General features: G+C 44.0%; 1 protein-coding gene across 3 annotated transcripts in view; it reads right to left on the reverse strand.

Moving 5' to 3' along the window:
- Nucleotides 1–1,772: 1,772 nt before the first annotated feature.
- NAT10 (N-acetyltransferase 10) overlaps nucleotides 1,773–20,452 on the reverse strand; it is a 36,219-nt gene continuing 17,539 nt past the window's right edge. For 2 of the 3 annotated variants that reach the window (XM_006014665.3, XM_006014666.2), the window contains exons 13-29: nucleotides 19,072–19,196; nucleotides 18,424–18,574; nucleotides 17,723–17,819; nucleotides 16,019–16,135; nucleotides 15,284–15,385; nucleotides 15,107–15,181; nucleotides 14,544–14,660; nucleotides 14,164–14,297; nucleotides 11,492–11,540; nucleotides 10,351–10,444; nucleotides 10,148–10,258; nucleotides 8,899–9,071; nucleotides 8,156–8,275; nucleotides 6,709–6,807; nucleotides 6,222–6,295; nucleotides 3,699–3,782; nucleotides 1,773–2,470 (exon numbers count right to left, since the gene is read on the reverse strand). In XM_006014665.3, coding sequence (XP_006014727.1) covers nucleotides 2,377–2,470; nucleotides 3,699–3,782; nucleotides 6,222–6,295; nucleotides 6,709–6,807; nucleotides 8,156–8,275; nucleotides 8,899–9,071; nucleotides 10,148–10,258; nucleotides 10,351–10,444; nucleotides 11,492–11,540; nucleotides 14,164–14,297; nucleotides 14,544–14,660; nucleotides 15,107–15,181; nucleotides 15,284–15,385; nucleotides 16,019–16,135; nucleotides 17,723–17,819; nucleotides 18,424–18,574; nucleotides 19,072–19,196 — 1,816 coding nt within the window. In that variant the 3' untranslated portion in view covers nucleotides 1,773–2,376. Of the gene's footprint in view, nucleotides 2,471–3,698; nucleotides 3,783–6,221; nucleotides 6,296–6,708; nucleotides 6,808–8,155; nucleotides 8,276–8,424; nucleotides 8,530–8,898; nucleotides 9,072–10,147; nucleotides 10,259–10,350; nucleotides 10,445–11,491; nucleotides 11,541–14,163; nucleotides 14,298–14,543; nucleotides 14,661–15,106; nucleotides 15,182–15,283; nucleotides 15,386–16,018; nucleotides 16,136–17,722; nucleotides 17,820–18,423; nucleotides 18,575–19,071; nucleotides 19,197–20,452 lie in introns of those variants that run through there. The other variant, XM_025195275.1, reaches the window with a different exon arrangement.

Raw genomic sequence — 20,452 nt, forward strand, 5'->3', positions numbered from 1 at the left:
GATTCAACACAGGATTACAGACACTGTACAACAGCCCTCCAACCAACTCCGTTTAAAGAACTGACAGTATTGAATGGGAGGGGAGTGATCACTGCAGCTAATGGAGAAGCAATCCTAGCCAAGAGTCATGCTACCTGAACTGTCCTTCTGCGGAGACCAGCCTGCTCCTTTTGGGTTTACCTGGAGCTCTGTGTTGGTGAATGTGTGTACAAAAAGGTGTTGCTTCAGAGAAGGAACTTCACTTCATTTAAGAACAACACAGACAGATCCTGAATTACTGTCAGATCAGTAAGCCTGGAAGTGCGCCTGGGCAGGGACTACACAAAGAAGCAGAGAGCAGGGCAGGGTACAATGGACACGTGCTGATAAAGAGAAAGCTGCAAGTCAAAGAGCAATAGGCTATAAGAGAACTCTGTGTCACGGGCAGTTGACTTACTGAAGCTGCCAGATAATGAAAAGAAGCTTCTTAACAGATGTTGCACCATGAAGGAGGTCAGTGGCGAGAGATACTGTAATTAAGAAGTGCCAAAAGGCAGTAGTATTGCACAGCAGATATCAGATTGGTAAAAATTCCTGGTTCTAGTATTGTAGTATACACAACTGAACTTGATTCAGTGCAATGACACTAGCAGAGGGTACCTATGAACATCACGTACCCCTGTGTGCAGCCACAGACAACAACAGTGGCTAGCAGGATGACTCTATTTATAGTTGTAGAACTCTGAAGATTTTAAAATTAATTCCTATCAAATTGGGGAAGAGCTGGTATTCAACAGCTAGGAGTTCAATGAAACCTTGGCTCAGCCCAAGAGACACTTCAGACTGGCAGTAACATACATACCAATTTTCATTATGACGACTCTCAGTTCATAGACATAAAACACTGGTACATACACCCCATGCACTCACAGGGGCAAACTGAAGGAGCAACAAAACTTCCCTTATGCTTCAGTGGGCAAACTGACTTAAGGGAGGCATAAGCTGTGCTCTACTAATCCTTCTTTTCTGTTTACTGGCTTCACACGTCAATACTGGAGAAGACAACAGCATATTCCTGGGTCAACAACTGTTCTTGGGGAAAATTAGTTCTGTTTTCAGAAGCAAGGGGGAAGGGTAGGTCTGGATCTACAAAGGCTTGGAAGCTCTCACCCATATAAAGCCTCATGCTTTCAGTGCACTCTACTTGTCCAAGTGTGCATGCCAGGAAGCAGGGGAAGGAAAGCTAGAATAACCAGGAAGCTATATCTAGACAAGGAATAGGGCATATAGGGAAGTGGGGAGCTGGCTGTGCCACAGAGAATTGCTCCCAAGAGCCAAGATCTGCACACAGAAGGCAGGCACAGAAGAGAGCAGCTCAATCACAGAAAACCTATAGCAGGACAGGAGCGAACCTGAGCAACAGAGAATCCTAAGCCACCACGAAGAGGAACAAGAATAACAATTGTACTGCCACCTGGTGAGCATACCTGAGTCTTCTGGGACAGTTTCTGTGCTCTGGAGCAGCTGCTGAGAGGGAGGTGGCCAGTTACCTGTCATGGAGAGGACCGTGCTGATTTTATGAGAAACACTGTGACAAGGTGACATCTAGAGCTGAACAGGCACAACGAGATCCAAAGCGGCAGGAAAAGCTTTCCAGTTTGGTAACAAGATCACAACAAGCTTATGGAGTAAGGAAATAATAGGACTACCAACATGAGGCAGGAAAGAGAGACAACCAAGTGTAGAAGGGGCTTGAAAGCAGCAATGAAAGAAGCTGAGGAACCTTGTGTAGCGCTATGGAGAGCTGTGAGCACAATCTGTAGGCATTTTTTTAAAACAAAAAGATTTATTGTACAGTGCAAGCTTCTTTGTACAAAAACTGTGGCCATTTATCAGTGCTAATCATGTGGCTGATGATTAACGAACAGCCCAGCCCCAAGTGAAGCTCACAGCTCACTGTGAGCACTGCCAAGCTGCAGAGCAACATCCCCGACACTGAAGAAGTACAGCAAATAACTAAGCACATTAAGATGTGTTAAAATGTTGCAATAGAGCAGCACAATCTCACCTCCCCTGGGTCTCCTAAAAGGGGGAAAAAAATTAAAAACACACCAAGCGCTAAGATGCAGCAAAGTTGTTTACAGATGCCTCAGCCATGTGTGAATTGAAGCTTCCCAGCTGTTGAGCCTCTCTAATCCCTCAGTATAAAAATCCCAAAGGAGAGAGCCTCTCAGCAATGTCACTGCACTTTTCCTTTTTTATGAACTGTAAAAATGCCTCCAAGGCTTTTCCTTCCAGTCACTGCTTCTTCAGAAGAAAATATCCTTTGCTTTGGAAGGAAATGGGATGTCCTGAACAGGAGTTGGTTTAGTACGAGTTCATTGATTAGATTTAATGTCATTTCTTCCACTTCTGCTTCATATCTTTGTTCTTCTTAAATTTCTTCTGTTGCTTTGGTCCTTTTTCTGTTTCTACTTTTCTCTTCTTTGCACTGAGAAACAGGAACAAACACCGGTTAAAGAGACACTGGATTCCTATTCAGCCGGGAATGTTTGTTACCGAAGTGGAGGTTTGCACAGAAACCTTTCTATGCAAAGCCTGAAGCAAAGGGGCTAGGATGAAACCTGCTCTCATTTGTGTCATTAAAAGAAAAATTACAGAATGCACTAACAATACAACCTATATTTTCCAGCATCCTGTGACTCTGGCCCCCAGTTTGAATTGCCATAAAGAGCCCACTCTTTAGAGGGTACATACTATACAGCTTTTTAAAGGCAGGATCCAGAAAGACACCTCAAACTGGGGCACTCAGACTTAATTTTTTTTTAAATTGCATAGCTAGGTTTTCAAGTACCTAGCAAGCAATCCAAGCACTCAGGTCAGTCTGGGAATGGATGGGCCAAACATGACCCACCTGAGAAATCCCCCAATTATTCCAACAGCTTTTGGGACCATTTCCTATTTCCATAGAATGGGCAGGGACTCATTCACAGCTGCCAGTATTTAGAGAAACAATGTGTGTGGGCACAAAAGGCAGAAGACAAATGCAAGAAGGGACAAATAATTAATTCTGCCTGGAGGAATTGAGGCGAGTGGGGAGGAAGGGTGGGGAAAGCTGCATTTATGGAAGTCCCCATCCATAAATCCACAGGGGAAGAGATCCAGAAGGGGACTGTGTTGAGATGCATGGGAGCTGAAAGGAAGAAAGAGGATGAAAGTCATCATAAAGGGAAACTGATGTTTTCAACTAAGAACTTGATTGAGGGAGTCCCAAGAGTTCCAGAAGGATTAGACTCAGAGACACGAGATTCATTCACTCGTCCTGGGGATGCATTTTTCCTGTGGGAATTTTCATAGGTTCCTACTTGTGTCAAGGGGGAAGACAGACAAAAATAGAACAAGGATTTTAATCCTAGCAGAATTACCCACAAAGGGGAAATCAGGGGACAAATTACATGCATGGCCAGACTGAGAAACCTGTTGTATTAACTAATTAAAGGGTTGAATTATGAGCCAAGGGACAGTCCTATCTTCCCCACTGCAGAGAGATAAAAAGTGGGGAAAAATGATCTTCAAGCTAGTTATCCTCCCAGATCTTTGCTAGAAACCCACTAAGAGCAACAAGATATGCAATTCCTTTGCTTTTAACTCCTCAGTTTCACTGCATATAATAAGGCCTACGGGAAGGCCTGGATCTGTTGGATTTTTATTTCCCTAACCTTTTCAGGCTGATGATGGATGTGTCTTTTCCAGCTTTAGTCAGCACCTCATCCCATTCTTCATCATCGCCTCGGATTACATATCTGAACAAGGGAGATAAAAAACAATAAAAAATGACCTATTCAAAGGAGAGGAAATACAGTTAATCACACTTCTGTCAGACAACAGCTACCCTGCAAACAAAGCCAAAGCTTGTGTTAGCATTCAAACAGAGATGCATTCAGACAGTGCAAGCGAGCAAGAGCTGGTTCAAAGCAGGATGAGCATGGGCAACAGGGCACAGTCTGCCATGGCCATGTCAGTCATTTGAATGCAAATTAGAACAGCAGTAATCAAAAATTCCCACCGCCCAAAACCCTTCAGTGACAAATGTAGTTCTTTTATCTCCCCTTAAAACGGACGTTATCACCCAACTGCTCCAATATGGTAGCCTTGTCACAAAGGCTGGTAGCTGAAAGGGCAGCAGGCACAGATATACTTATCCCCTTCCAGCATCTGGTCAAGGCTACAATGACCCTTGCAAGTCTCCTGTGTGCATTTCACCATGCTCCACCTTCAACCTTTCTAAGGATACAGAAAGTCAGTCTCCTTGGCTTTCAATCTGGCAACAACCAGATCAATATTCTCTATTCTGAAAGAGTACAACGGCACAGACAAAACATAAGAGGAGAGTCCAACATGGTACAGCCTTTCTGCCAGTGGCAACATGTAGGGGGTGCTGAGAGCGCCGGTACACCCCGATTGGCTGTGCTTGCCAGTTAGGTGACGGGCGGGCAGGCAGGAGCGCCAGTGCCAGCTGGGAAGTGGTGCTCCTGGAAGCCCGCCCCCCCCCGGTCAATGAGATTGGCCACAGGGGAACCCCCGCCCCGGCTGCTGACTGCTTGCTGGGGGGGCATGTGCCCCACCGACTGAAGTGGCACCAGTCGCCCATGCTTTCTGCACTATTTCAAGAAAACCCAATGGCTTCAATGTTTCTATTGATCACAGAGGCAAATTCTGTTTGATTCAGGCTCGTGTACTGTCCCCCTCATCATAGTATCCAAGTAACTCAGATATAACAGGCAGCTTAACTAAGCAAAGTAACTGCAGAGCAAAAATTGGAGTAGCTGCTCTTTCTTGCCAGGCGCTTCTAGAGTCTCAGTGTAGAACAGTCTCTACTAGTAAGGCCAAGTGACACCGGATAAAGCCATTACATTTCAAACAACTTTGTCTCTTTCACAAGAGTTCTGTAACCGGCCTTCAAAAATATCCAATAAGGATATTCAATAGGAAAGTGGGCTAAGGATATCCAATAGGAAGTAATTTAGCAAATACACATGCCCTTGCGACACATGGAAACAAAGTAGCCAGAGCATTTTAAAATGTTTTACTTCTCTTAGATTTAGTAGAGGTTGCCAAAGCAGACATTACTATGCCAATATTATCAAAAGCCTTTTTTGTTTTGGCAGAATGGAGGAAAGAGCAGGGAGGAAAGCAAAGCAGTTCATGGAGTGCCTGTTAAAGCTCCAGCAGATGTTTCTTCATCCTGAGTAACCTGCTGCTTCAGCAGTTCAGTAACCTCTGAGTTGACTAGCTCTGCAATGATCTAAGAGTGTCCAATGTTGAACTGACACCTTAAACAGGAAATTTCAAGCAACTTGAGGTATGACCCAACAGTTAACCAGCACAAATTAGACAAATAACGACTGAGCTTGTTAGACAAGAATGCTCTCATTCTAGCGTCTGCTTTGAAATAAGAGACTAGTTGAGCAGGAGATGGGAGCCTTAAGTTGGTTCGAGTAGCACTAGGACCATTTCTATAGTTTAAGGAAAGCTAATGATTGCTCTTTGAAGCATGGGAAGCCTCCAGGAATTAAGAATGGCCCAAAGGCAGAGACAGCTCAAGGCATTATCTGTACTACACGACATTCTGAGGAAGCCCAAACCAAGATCGAGGCGAGACACGCAGCAAGAGCAGTCTACCCTGAAGAGGTTATTATCTAAACAGGAAGAACCAGTAAGTAAAAAACAAAGAGAATGAGGATGGCTCAAGTTTACACAGGCAGAACTTGGACCAGCAAATAAACAACACAAAACTGAAGATTGAAACCAGCACATTCATTCTTATGACACACTGCTCAAAGATGGTTAATGCCAGCGAGCAGACATTTTACTACTGAAACCAAAATTTATAATTGCAATTTGGCTAGAGTATAAAATAAACCAGTTGCCAGCAGAGCCAATAAAGACTAAGAATGGTTGGTGATTAACAGTCTCGGGAAACAGAAATTGCTAGCTGCATTTATTAGATATTGCAGAATAAGTCTGTTCACATTGACTTCATTCACTTGGGCTCCAAGGTGCACAAGGCTCAAGTTTCAGCCTGACAATATGGCTCAGACATCTGCTATGCTGAGTACAACCTATTGAATATTCCCACCCCAAACCCCCATGCACTGCACAGATGTGCTGCTCCTAGACAGTGTGTTCAAACCAGATGCCTGAAAACATTTGCTGTGCAAGTCATGTGGAAAAATTCTTACTGTGAAAGGTCCATTTCCTTCAGCTTCCCCATTTCTTGTTTGTGTTTTTCCTGAAATTCCCGTGCTGCTTCTTCCTGCAAGCAACACATCCCAGAGAAATGTTAACTTTTAAGCAGAGCAGTGGCAAAACATCACACGGCATGTCTACTAGGTCAGAAATTACAATGCCTTATTCTTTTCCTATCCCCCAAAGGCAGTTCACCTTACAAAGAAGCCTTCCACACTTTGAACTGGGTGTGAAAGACATCCGCACTTTTAATATAAATATTAAAGATGACTGTGGGAGGATCTTTACACTACATTAGCACAATATTAATGCGCTGTTAAAGCTTGCAAAGTTCCATAATTACCATAAAAGAACAAAATAGGACACACAGGACTTCCTACACAAGCACAGACACCATTCAAACAGCTCTTAAGTTAAAGAAAACCCATTGGAGGGGTCTGACACACATATTTGAAGTTTTAATGGTAGGATCAACATTACCAAGTCATCGTTTAAAGACTTCAGAGTTGGCTCCATTACAATGTCCTTCGTTGCTGCCATCTGCTCCTCTACAGCTTTCTCCTGGATAGTGCTGTACATCTGAAAATAAAGGAGTAAATTAGCATGCAACAGGCTTATTGTTGTTTTATCAGCTAGGTGTTTTAAAAGCAAATTAAAAATACATTGGCTACCCCAGTGAAACTTCTGCAGCCCTTAGACTGCAGAAACCATGAAGGTCAGAGGCCCATCTCCTGGCAGAGAAAGTAAAGACATCTTAATGACTCATTCAGGAGTTATTGCTTGCATATAAAAAGGAGTTCTTCACTGACACAACCCCAGGCAAGTCATTTACTTTTACAGGTAAAAACCTACAGATTTCCTTTCTTTTATATTATTTCTATCTAGTCACCTAAATACGATTCCATGCTGGGCAAAACATCTGAACAGTGGGTGACTTGTAATTAAAGATAAAGAAGCTCTGCCTATGAAGTCATCAGAGGCTAACTTTGAGAACTATGAGAGAACAGACTGGTTACGGGACTGGAATGGACAGGGGAGTCTTATTTCTGTGTCAGTCTGTTCTTCACCTCATAATAGCATGGGACAAATTCACAGCCATCTGAGAAGTGATCTGTGAAATGAGCACTAAAAAGTCAGGTTCCTTGTAGCACCATCCACCACAACTAGCACCCTCACTCAGTCTCACCAGCAATGCCAGGGAGACTGAAGGCCTGAACCAAAGCCTTTCTATTGGCTTCAAGTCTGCCCCTATGTGACCCTCTCTGGAGAGGGCCATTCTAAGGCAAGGTGCAACACTAACACAGCGGAGAAGAAGCCTGTATAACTTGCTGCAATTAAAGGACACTAGAGAATGCACCCCTCTGGTCAGCACCATTCATCATTATAAGCCATCCAAACTGTATGAAAGATGTATACAGCTAACACCACTGCTAGTCACCTCCTTTTTTCACCAAGACATTTCTGCTGCTTACAGACATAAAAAAAACCCCAAAAACCAGCGCTTTACTTTAAACTTGGGGTACCCCTGTGCTGAGTCCAGTGCATGCCCAAAAGAGGCACTGCATTAGTTAGACTTGGCTCACCCAATGTCTGTATAGATCTGGTGCTTCAGTGGGGCTTTTTTTGCGCTTTTATCTGCTAGTTTATTGAATCAGCTAGTAGATAAAAGCACCAAAAAGCCCTTCTGAAGTGTGCAATCTAGACAGATACCGTGGAGCCAGATTGAAGTAATGCAGTGCTTTTTCTGGTAAAATGTGTTTTGTTTTTTTTCTGTCTGTCAGCAGCCTTCATTCACAAACAGCCTATACATTCCTTAAGGGAGACTGAGGTTACAGAATACTGAGCTAGATTCTTAACACTGCAAAGCTTAGGCCTAGAACTGAGTCTGACAACTCCATAAGCCAAAGCTGGACGAAGATGCAATTACCTGGACCACTTTGCGGATAATCCTGTTGAAGAGACCCATCAGTTGACTGCTGGGTAGTTCTAGCTCCTTTTCCAGCTGGTCCAAAGATTTGTGTTGTAGACCAATCCCTAGGAGAAGGGCCTACATGGCAAGATTTTTTTAAATGCAATATGTATATGTACATGTACACACACACACACACACACACACACACACACACACACTGCCCCACCCCTCTACAAAGCATACAGGTTTGAGTTTTGTTCAAAACTATTACGACTCTGCCAAACTGCTCTACCTTTGATAGTCAGAGCTCCCTACTGAAAACAGAAATGCTTCCTGATGCAAGAGGCTTTGGCTACTGTTTGCATAGTACTAGATGGGCACATGATGCTCTGCAGAACATGGAAGAGAAGAGGATCTGAATTATTAGATGCAGAAACAAACATGAAGCATGAGAAGACAGCACAGACAAGGGAAAACACAGAAGGGAATACTGAGGAGGCAAATCATCTGAAACTGTAGGTCTTAGAACTGGAGATCTGACAGATGTGGTGCATGAAATGGGAGATTATTTCAAATAAAAGACAGCATAAAAGTAGAATAGGAGGCAAGATGATCAGCTCCCAGTTACAACACTACACTGAAGTGGGAAATTGAAGCCATAAGCAGGGGCTGAATCTTTAAGAGCTACTCAGTAGATGGAAAAATACGAAAGGGCTAGGAAAAGAAGGAGGGGGTAATTAAAGGCAGGTGGTCCATACCGACTGTACAGCAGAGAGAGAGATGTCTCCTAGCTGGTTAAGAAAGTACATCCTGGAGATAGTGGGAATCATGTCCATGATGAGGTGATAGTCCACCATGTTTCGAGAGTACATCTCTAACCGCTTGAGGTCATATGGAATGAAGACAGTGTCCAGTTCAGCACGGTCGATGACTGAGCAAGCCAAAAAGAATAGGAAAATTGCATTCTGTAGTTCTTCAGGATTCTGGCAATTAACAGCTCACTTTTAACATGTGCCAGCAGCTGCCCCACACAATTGCTTCCCAAATGAATTTATAAATAAAAAATGCCAGGATTAAAACTGTAACTACCTAATTTGGGATTTCAAATCTCTCCATGGAACAAGAATTCCTTTACCAAGACTCACACCCATAGATACAATCAAATGGGTCAAGGGAGTCTGGCATTTTCCTAACCCTAGTAAAAGGGTTAAAGAACGAGAGCCAGCAGAAGAAAGCCTGAAATGGCTCTTCCTACACTGCACCAGTCCTGCTGGCAGAAATTTTTGTTATCCAGTGCTGGCAGCCTGGCACCTTTCACCCACTATTTAGGGAAAGTCACAAAAAACAGAAACTGAAACAGAGCAATTACTGAGCTCTCAAGAGGTTTCTTTGGAGCTCGTTACATTCAAGAAACAGCAGTGTGCTTTCAATAGATTTTAAGACCAAAGGAGATTAGTATAATAATCTAGTCTGACTTCCTGTATAAAACAGGTCACGGCTACATCAAAACAAATAACTCACGCTTGAACTAGAGCCTCTTTTTTAGATAGGCATCCCATTCTGATTTACAAATTTCAAGTGGCAGGGGTCCCACCATGGCCAAAGGTAAGCTGTTCTGGTTGTTTAGGACCTGCTTCCCACCATAGCCTAAGGTAAGCTGTTCTGGTTGTTTAGGACCTGCGCTGCTGAGAGGAAGCGTCTTCATCCCACAGTTTGAATGTGTCCAGCTTCAGCTTCCAGCCCTGGATCTTGCTATGTTTGTCTCTGCTACATTAGAGAGCTCTTTTGTATCTGATTGCCAAAAACTCTGATTAAACAGAACCTCTGAACTAAGCAAGGACAAAGTTTTCACTTGGGAACACAAGCCTATTTTTGGATATAGGAGGCAAACACTATTCACAGTCTACTACCAATTCTGCATCGTGCCTGGAGTTTTAAAGAATCCTGTGATAAGCCATGCAAAGAGTTTAAATCCCCAAAGTCAGCACTAGAAGCCTGAGCACTCACGGGGTTGCAATGGCTGCTTGATATTCTTGTTCTGTAGAATGTTCAATGCTAACGAAGGGGAAAAAGTGCTGAATTGATATGAGAGCAGAGACAGGAACCGCCTCCTGAAATCTGCAGAAGACAAGACAATAATGGTTACTCCACTGCTGTTACAAAGGGGACACTGAGGTTTCCTCTTGCCCGACTACAACCAGCCCAGTTACCTTTCCAGAAAGCAGAGAGCCAGTGCTCCTGCTCACTCTCCTCTTCACTCAGGGTCTTCAGCATGATACACGAGTGCTCACCAGTCAGGTCATTCTAGGAACATAGACAGATTCTCATCACCCCTGTCACCACCCTCTGCTTTATGCATTCAACTGGTAAAGACAAAGACAGATAGTGAAACAGGAAACATGCTTGGGTTCTTTTTACCTAGGGTAAAATTCAAGAGTCTCTCTTACTCAGTCTTTTGTGTTGACACAAGCTGTATTAAAAGTCAATGACTACTGTTACTGAATTGTCAACCTATCAGCTTTAGGCATTTGATCAACTCCACAAAGGGGCGAAGCACTGTTATTACTGATGAGCTACCTAATTAAACCAATAGTCCTTGAAATCCTAGCTATACTAAAGGAAAACAAATGGAAAATGCTGCAGTGACACTCAAAGCACAACTGCTAGACAAGCAGCTTGACTGGGGGGGGGGGAACAGCCTGCTGCAGAATCCAGGGTTCTCAGGCCCCAGTGAACATGGCAATTGGCAGCAGGAGGGAGAGTAAGGGCCGACAGCTCCGGCAGCTCTCTGGCCACTTTGCCCATCCACACCTTCCTGACTGCTAGCACCTGCCGCATGCCCTATGCTGAAGCATGTGGCATGCAACAACAGCTCCAGTTTTGGCATGCAGACAGCCAGAGCCCACAGTTCGGGTAGGAGTTGCTGCTGTGTGCTCCAAGAACTGTTGCCACAGCTTCCTCGTGTTGCAATCCAGATCCAGCCCACACGGGGCCCCCACAGTCCAGATCCAGCCTGGGTCAAAAAGGGACCTTGAAACTGGATTAGATCATTTGCATTCACCGACACCAGTTACACGTACTGACCTAAGCACTTACAGCTAAGGCCCAGGGTTTTTGAATCTAAACATACTAGAACACACTAATGATCATCACTACAACTCTTCTGATCCCTAAGACAGGCTAGTCCTGTTACTGGAAACTATAAACCCAATGAACAACAAACTCCTGACATACTCAAAAAACCCCCCAAAAAAACTTATTGCCCAAGTCAGATCCCATCAAGAGTTAACAAAGCCTTCCACTGACTTGAACAGGAGATGGATCAGGTTCCTGAAACAGTACGATACTTACTGGAGTCTGCCTTAGATAAACCGGTACAAATCCAGCACGCTTCCAAAATCTGGGGGAAAGAAAATAAGAAAAATGTAGCAGAAACTACATAACCATAATGTTATGGTTGAAATTGTGAGATTTGGTGATTAGCAGATGCCACTGACTGCCAAGTAGATTAAAAAGGCCCTAAAATATCATAGTGACTTGTAACAATGACCACTGACAGACAGGATACACCTATGACTCACAGACATACTGAGATAATAACCAAACAAAAAGATTAGGTCATAAGAAGATGTACACAATGTGTATGTCAGGAATAACTGGTACATGTGGTAGTAAGAGGATGGCCTGCAACAGGCCATACTTTCGGGACCTTATAAAAATAGATTTTGATGAGCAAAAGCACGCACTTCTGAAGGATTCCCTCAGGAAAGCCCTAAAGGCCCCTGCTTTATTTCAGAGGCTCCATCTTTCATTAGCACAACTTAAGGATCCCTTGGCTCAATGACATCTAGACCTCAGTGCATCAGCAGCAACACCTGCTGGACCAGAGAGAATCCCAAATTGATCTGCACAAGATCCTGCCCTGTTCTCCCTTTGAGTTGCTCTGCTCTCTCCTGACCAGAGCCTGTGATTGACTGCACCATATAATTTGAGCATAACCAGATGATGGACCAGATGAGTGAAAGAGAGACCTGCTGAGACCAACCAGATGGTGTTCTGGACTAGAGAGTTAAACCAGCCCCCACAGCAACACCTGTCATGAGAACCTGCCTCCCTAAAGCATAGGATGACAATGCAGCTACATTGGAAATGGTGAATTTCAACAGGAAGCTAGGTTTTCGTTGCTTTTCAATAACCCATTTCTTTTCCTTCCCCTATCTGTCCTGTTTAAAGCAGGAATAATCACAAAAAGCAGCAGCCAAGTTAAAGATAGAAGAGACATTAACAAATACCTTGACTTTAAAACGGGAATATACCTAAGTTTTTACCAAAATTCAAGAATATTTTGTGCATGTGAACAGTCAGGTGTGATTTGACCCATTAAATATTTTTCATTCTCTTTCATACACCCAAGCAGTAGCTGCCAAACTGTGTATGGATTTACATGGGAACTAAACAAGCCACAGCTAAGCACCTTGAGCTTCCTGGACCCATGCATTACACCATACACATCAAACGGGACACTCCTGGCATGAAGAGCTCTCCAGATCCTTTATACCAGCGTTTCTCAACCTGTGGGTCACAACCCAAAAGTGGGTTGCAAGAATATATGAAAGGGTCGCGAACAAACTTTAAAACAATGGATCAACGAACTTTAAAAATGGATTCTCTTTTAAAAGGAGAAAAGTATGGGAAACTGTGGCTTTTCCCTTGCAGGCTGGCAAGGTTCCAGCCTGCAAGGGGCTGCTGGGAGCCACCCCTGCCCTATACACTACACTGGGGGGCTGGGGTGAGGGGCACTGGGTTGGGACTAGCCATTGATGTTTACAGGTGGGTCCTGGTACAAAAAATGTTGAGAGCCACTGGCTTATACAGTAAGCGTGGACCATCCTGATAGCTGTGCCATTCAAGGAGCACACTTGGATAGTTTGTTCCTGGGCTAGCAATGGAAGGGCTGTCTATTATTCTGGACAGAGCCCACCTGAATTGCAAGGAGAGTGCACATGAGTGGGAACTTGCAACTGCTGCCAGATTTATCAAAGATAAACAGGAAGAATTTATGAAAGAATAATGGAAGCCTGAATAGAGAAGAGAGATGAGGACCAAAGCGAAAAACACATTCATTTGTAGCAACTCCCTCAATCTCTATTTAGTAGAGTAGACCATGGTGGATAAAAATTAACAATTTTTAAGCAAAATTAAAAAAAATATATATATTTAAATCAGATTTAATTGTTCTTTTGTATTTTTTTAAGATGCTTTTAAAAATAAACATATATAAAGATAATCTTACTTTAACATTTTAAAGCTCAAAGATATCATCATGGAATATGGATTATAACTTCTAATTATATCCTATTTGAGACAATATATTCATGTAACCTTTTTAGAAGTTTTATAAATAGGTCAAACAGGCTGTGGACTATATTAGGGGCCCAATCTTATGGGGTTCCCAGAGGCTCCTCTATAGATTAGTAAAGATTAAAGAAAACCACTCTACCCAATGGGACTCAGTGCTCAGTCTAGAAGATCCCATTAAGCATCTCTGTGATACTTAGTTTCAGTTTCTGAAACTGTGGATTTCTGTCTCCAGAGATCATAGACACAAGGTTCTTTGAGTAGATGCGATATCTTTTATTAGACCAACTAAATAGTTGGAAAAATTGTTCTCTGTAGGCTTTCAGGCACAAAACACCCATCTTCAGGCACAGGGAGAGTTTGTTTTCTCCAGAGATAACATCCTTGTTAACAGCAGTATATGGAGATGAGTGATAACAGACCTGATTATTACCCACCCATCAGCCCTATTATCTCTCTGAAAGTTTGTGTACACAGAGTCAAGCCCTTACCTTTCTCTGAAATTGCAAAGTTTCAAGAAGTTAAATGAATGAAGGATATCTAACAACAAGAATGTACTTTTTGTAGAAAACAATGATTAAACCACAGCTTCCTGACCAGCGATTTAAACCAATTCGATTTAAATCAAATCCACCCTGGAGTGGACAAACATGGTTAAAACTTACTTGAGCAGCCGGGGTGTCAAACCATAGGATACTCCTAGATAATCCAGGTTCTCAGCTTGTCTCTCACTCAGTTTGAGAAGTAAAGGAGGCAAATCTTTCCGAGGGGTCAAAACCTCTTCTAACAAACTAACTGCCTGGGGGAGAAGAGCAGACGAGTTAATAGAAAAAGGTTCTCTCTCACTGTGATCTGCAGGCTTATTCACTAGGTAAGTAAGGGGACATATATTTTTATATTTACATTAAATGTTCACTTACACCCCCCCCACACACACTTATGTGCAAAGCTGCATGAGACCAACACTAAGTTTCAGCCATACATCCTAAGGCAAATTTAATAGCCTAATACAACAGGAAAACACCAGACGTGTAGAGCTTCATACCTCACTGCTTATGGTGGCAATTTCTTTGGGTTTTGGAGTAACTTTTTCTTCCAGACAAGGGAATTTACCCTCATAATACATTTGCAACAAGCTCAGAGCTCTGCTGCCATAACCCATCTGTGAAGAAGGAAGGAAGTTTACGAACAGTGAAGCAGCAATATACAATTCTTAAAATTGAAAAAAAAATCACCACCACCACCACAACAGCTTCCTTCTGAGAAGGACCAAAGCAATTTACAGATTTCTATAATGGTATCACACAGCCACAATACAAGTGCTATACAAGCTACATGACAGTTTGTAGGAAGGAGAGTGACACTACAGAAGAGACTCAGGGCTCTGTCCTACAGCTAACATGTTAGTGACCTCGCTGAAATCACCATACAAAAGCAATGCCCACCAGACCAATTCACCTACACTTGCTGCAGCAGCACCTGACCTTTCCTTAGTGTCTCCCACCCAAATACTGATCCAGCTCCCTTCTGCTCATCGTGCAAGAGCAGCTGAGATGGTATCATTGCTGGCAACTTGTAAATCACATCACCAGACGCTGCATACATTACCCCTTGATAATCGGGATGGACTGCAATACGAACAACACGCCCACCAGAAAGGCTCCCAAAGTCTGGATCCTGGAACTACATACAAGACACACACAGATTAAAGAACATAGCAAAGCATTCTCCATATGAAACATTATATATTATCCTGAAGAAAAGCAAACACCCACAATTATTTACCTGCTCTGAGACAGTCCACGGAATAAGGTCTCCAGAAGCCTTCTTCCCCCTAGACAGACTGTTCAGGATAGATTGGCGAGAGATCTCTCCCTCCAGACACACCTGCCAGGAAAAGAAAAGAGGCTGCGAACAGAGAAAACTTTTTGATCTTGTACTATCACCACCCACAGCAGAGGTAGATAGAAAAGACCTATTCAGCCATACAACCTATCATCCATCTTTTATACTGTGGTAGCTACTAAAAGTCCATTTAAAAGTCTCATGCACATCAGAGCTGCATTTGTTGAATGCTGTACAACCATTAAGTACTACAAATAACAGAATCTGGTCCCAAAAGAACTGCTTCCAACAAAAAGGCAATGATGGATAAAACAATCATCTTAAGCAGATAAGCATAGGAGAAGGGTCTAATAACAATTTTGGGACGTTCCAGCCCTGTAACTGTCTGCAGCAGTAAGCAGGAGCAACCACAACTTGCTACCTATTTTTTCCCCTCGGAAGGCCTTGTAACAAAAAGGGGGCTCCTTAGAAAACAAGCTCAGAGAGAAAGGTGTCCTTGTGTAGCTGCATAGCACCTAGTACAAAAGGGTCTTGGTTAAGACCTGTTGGATTAATGTAACGCCTGGGTGCATGTGCAGAACGGTAACCTTATACATCATGGTTAAACATCCTGTCACCTGTTCCTCAACAAGCAGCTTTATAACTTCATTTCATACATTCAGCTTTGTCACCTACCTGAACAATGGCAAGTACTTCTGGCAGAGAATTCTGGGTAGGTGGAACAGGGGGTAAAAGGCAAAACAGATGATGGGCAGGAGCATCTGAAAGCATCTGGAGGTCACTGGGGGAATTCTGGAGCAACATAAACAACAAATTATAGAATCAATTCTTACTTTGAGGAGAGTTTCAAAGTTCTTCCATCATGACTATGTTCAATTCTAAGTTATCAGTCCTCTAAATCCTGCCTCTCTCCTGTGATTCACTTTTTGTAAAGCATATGCAATTGGAAACACATCAATGGCAATCAAGACAATTCAAGGATGTTATTCCCAGACTACAGGCAGTCCTCCACTTACAACGTTTCACACTTAAAACCTTTATAAATTGACACCCTGTTTCAACTTTACAATGCCAGTTTTGACTTGCAACGCTTGATCCAATGCAATGCCATGCCAGCGAACAAGTTTGTTGTGTTGCTCATCTCCCTGGAGAACATCTGTTCAAACTTCCTTGGACATTTTCTTTAAGAAAGCAGACAAGACTCCAGAAAAACCTGCAGCCAAGACTCCTGAGAAGACTCCAGCCAAGAGCCCTTCAAGAAGTCCAAAGTCACCTCAAAGAAGTCCTTTTAAATCAATATGATTGCTATTTACAATATAAATATATTAATGTAGCTATATTACTCATCTATAAATCGATCGAGTACAAAATTCTGGGGTATTTTTGGTGAAAACAGGGTATCCGGCCTTGGTTCAGGAACCAATCCCTCATTTATAAAATTGTTTCTTATGAGAAAATTGGTTCCGAGTTGCAACGTTTCGACTTAAGAGACAGTTTTCAGGAACCAATTGTGCCGTAAGTCCGAGGACTGCCTGTACATTATTTTGCATGCTTTCTCCCCAGTATACATAAAAAACATTAAGAAACGCTGTGCATAATACTGTTTTGCTATGATACTTTGACTTTGGAAAACAAATCAACTACTACTGAGTACTGAATTCAACACCCCCCCCCCCCTCAAATTGTAACATCTTTTGTGGGTTACCACTATGACTCTCAACATTAACAGAAAGCTGTTCAAAAATCCAGTTCTTATTTACCGCAATAACACCTACTGAAAAGAGCTCATCAGCTACATCCAATTTGGCTATCAAGCTCTGTGCAAGGGTAATGACCGTATCTAACATTATACTAAGTATCGGGAGTGAACCCAGGATCGCCTGCAAGAAATAAACCTCAGGCCTTGACACGTCCAAGTTAGAATTCATAGAAGGCTCTGGAGTAGGACTGAATAGCTCAAGCAGCGGCCCCGAGCCCACAGCCCTAGCACTGCATCTAGACTTCCTAGATACAGAGTCAGGCCAACAGCTCAGACACCTTCTAGACCCAAAATACTGCTTAATTTGCAATTGCAGGCAGAAGAGAGGAAACAGTGGACCTGGGCTTGCTTTAATCTAGAAGCTGCACAGACTTAATTAGTCTTGGAGATTTCACAACCAGGAAGGCTTACTCCAGAACCTTATGTTTTTATGGGCAAAGAATGAATGTAAGCTGTAAGAGGACAGAACAAAAACAGTACTGTAAAAAGCAGAAAGCAGGGAATGGAGATAACTTTTTCGTGCCTTAACAACCTATGGTAACAGCATACTCAAGACAACTAGACCTTTCTAAAAACCACAGAGATTTCGACAGTGCTGACCAACATGGCAACAATACTACCTTGTAATGTGAAGCTACGTAGAGGGCCATCAGCCGCTGAAGAAAAATTTCTGATGCCTTGTGGTAACAGAAGAGGGTGTCTCTATTTACATAATATCTATGTATACTGGTCAAGAAAGGAAACAGCCAGAGATTCTTCTATGGATTTATCAGAGCCTGCAGGCAATTCTCCCTATGCTTTTACAATATGAGCTAAGTGCCCTCATATGCTGTCAGCATCTTCCCAGCAGGAAGGGCAGATGCCTTATTCTTTAGGCTTAAGCCTCCTTGTGCTCACTAAACCCACACAGCACAGTCAGCACTAAGTGAGAACTTCAATTTTTGGTTAAATGTATGAAAAAAGTTAAAGTAGTTAAATGCATGCTCCTCTCTACTTAGAGAATACTGACTAAAACAAAGGCATTATGGTTAATAGAAAAAAGCCTTCCACTCACTACAATGAACTTTTTCATCAGGTCTCTATGACCTAGACTAGGGTATGGTTAGCTCTTATTCTGGTATAAAAAGGAGAGAGAGTCAACTGTGCCACACACCAGTACAAAGAAGCTGAAGTATAAACTGCACTGGGGGGGAAACAAGAATCCAGAGGGACCCAACCTCTCAGCAACAGTCTGGTCAGCCACTGTTAACCTCTTGCTCACCCTGCCATAATTAAGAATAAGCCATTTAATAACAAAGGGCATTGGTTTCAGCAAGGATACAGGTCACAGGTTTCAGGTAATGGACAGCCAGAAATGATCCTGGTGATATTGAGACAATCCAAACATAGCAAGTCATTGAGCCATTTTTCCACAGGGTCTCCGGGGGCATATCTGATTGACTCATGCAGCGAGACCTCATGCAATGTACGAGCTGCAAAGAGAGATTTAAAAGACAAAAAACAAGCAGTTTTGAAGTTGAAGTGATGGCTGATAAAAGAATCAGACACAATCAAGACCCTTCAATGCCTGGAGCTGGAAGAGATCAGAAGTAACACCTGCTCAGGAAAAAAAAAAAGAAAAGAAAAGAGGAAAAGAAACCATGACAGTCTCTGCAGAGACAACCAAACACTTTTTTTCTTAAAAGGGAGCTGCTTAGCCTACTTCCACATTAGATTTAATAGGGGTGGAGTGTAGCTGCAGCCCTGACTGCGCAGGAAATATGCAGGCAGCAAGGTGTTTTGGTGAGGTTAGCCCAAAGGCCCAGTTACAGAACAAGTCTCTTGCTATTCCCCACCCCCTCCCAGCCTGTAACTGCAAAAGTTCAAATATACAGGCAGGAAGTAATCTTTTACAAGATGTATTAATAGAAGAGGTGCTGGTATTTTGAGTTAAATATCTGTCCTCAGAGATGTCAGCCTTGCATGGTACCTGAGGCAAGTTTCGTTGTAGCTGTTGATTTGTTCTCTGCTGTCATGCTGACTTGGGCTTGTGCACTCTGCTGCCGCAGCTGCTGAATCAGCTTCAGGGATAATGATCGACCAGTGCCTTCATACCTAAGCAATTACATCAACAAGCAGCAGGTGAGAGGAGTGCGAACCAAACCCCCAGCTACAACCCTCCTGCCTCGCTCCCTCCCCTCTGAACTGTGGGGGGAAAGGCTCCAATCCAAAAACTAATGGCATTATCTCTGTTCTGGTGTTATTACTATGTTTCTTGTGGCCTTGCTCTACCCATGAGATGCACACAAAGGCACCAAAATGCAGTAACAAGGGGGAGGAAAGCCCAGGCAAGACCTTTTATGCTGTTATATACCTACTAGCCAATTGCCTGTCAAGAATGACATGGGAGGTGGAGGGGGAGAGAGCCCCGTGTCCGTGTCCCATCCCCACCTCCCACGGTCCAGGCCCACTCCCCTCTTGCTGCTTGTGGTCCAGGCCTGCTCCCCGCTTCCCCGTGGCGGTGGGAAGAGGGCCCAAGGGTGGGGAGAAGTCGGCTTGCTGTGGTGGTGGGGGGGAAGCAGCAGGCCCAGGCTGATGCAGCGGTGGTGGTGGGGGCATGAAAGGAGAGGGGGAGGCCCGCTCCTCCCCCTCCCACACCATGTCAGGCTGGGCCCGCTGCTTCCCCCCCCGCCATGGCAGGCAAGGTTCTCCCCCCCCTGGGCCCACTCCACTCCTCCTCCCGACCCCATCCGCTCCTCCCCACCCCTGGGCCCACTCTTTGCCTCCCGACGCTGCGGTGCACCCGCTGCTTCCCCCCACCGCTGCCACATCAGCCAGGCAGGCGGGGATGACAGAAGGGGGGAGGGGGCAGGCGGTGATGACAGAAGGCGGGAGGGGCAGGCCGAAGCTAGTGCCGGTGGCCTCGCAACCCCTGCAGCATCCCGACCCCGCTCTCCCCTTGTGCTGCTGCCACCTCCAAGGAGCAAGGGGGGGGACGGGGAGGGGCAAGGCCAACTCTGGTGGCCTTGTCCCACCCCATCATTGCTGCCTGCAGGGAGCAGGGCTGCCGGCGCTGCCGGTTGCTGCTGGCACCGCCTCCGTCCCCTGCATCTCTGCCATCGTGGCAGCGCTCCGCCGTGCTGCCACCTCCTGTCCCAACACTGTATTTGCACTCTGATTGGTTGTTTCAGTCAGCTGACCAGAGCGCGAATAAAGCATGACAGAGACAGACAGACAGACAGTTGTATAATGTTAGAGTACTGATGATTGCTCAAGGACTTTCCTTTATGTCTGCACAAACCACCTCACCCACTACTGAAGGGCAGACATTGGCAGAGCAAGAGAGCAGCTTTTCTACAGCAGTGCCCCGT

This window comes from Alligator sinensis, unplaced genomic scaffold, assembly GCF_000455745.1.
Source record: "Alligator sinensis unplaced genomic scaffold, ASM45574v1 scaffold442_1, whole genome shotgun sequence".
Classification (NCBI taxonomy): domain Eukaryota; kingdom Metazoa; phylum Chordata; order Crocodylia; family Alligatoridae; genus Alligator; species Alligator sinensis.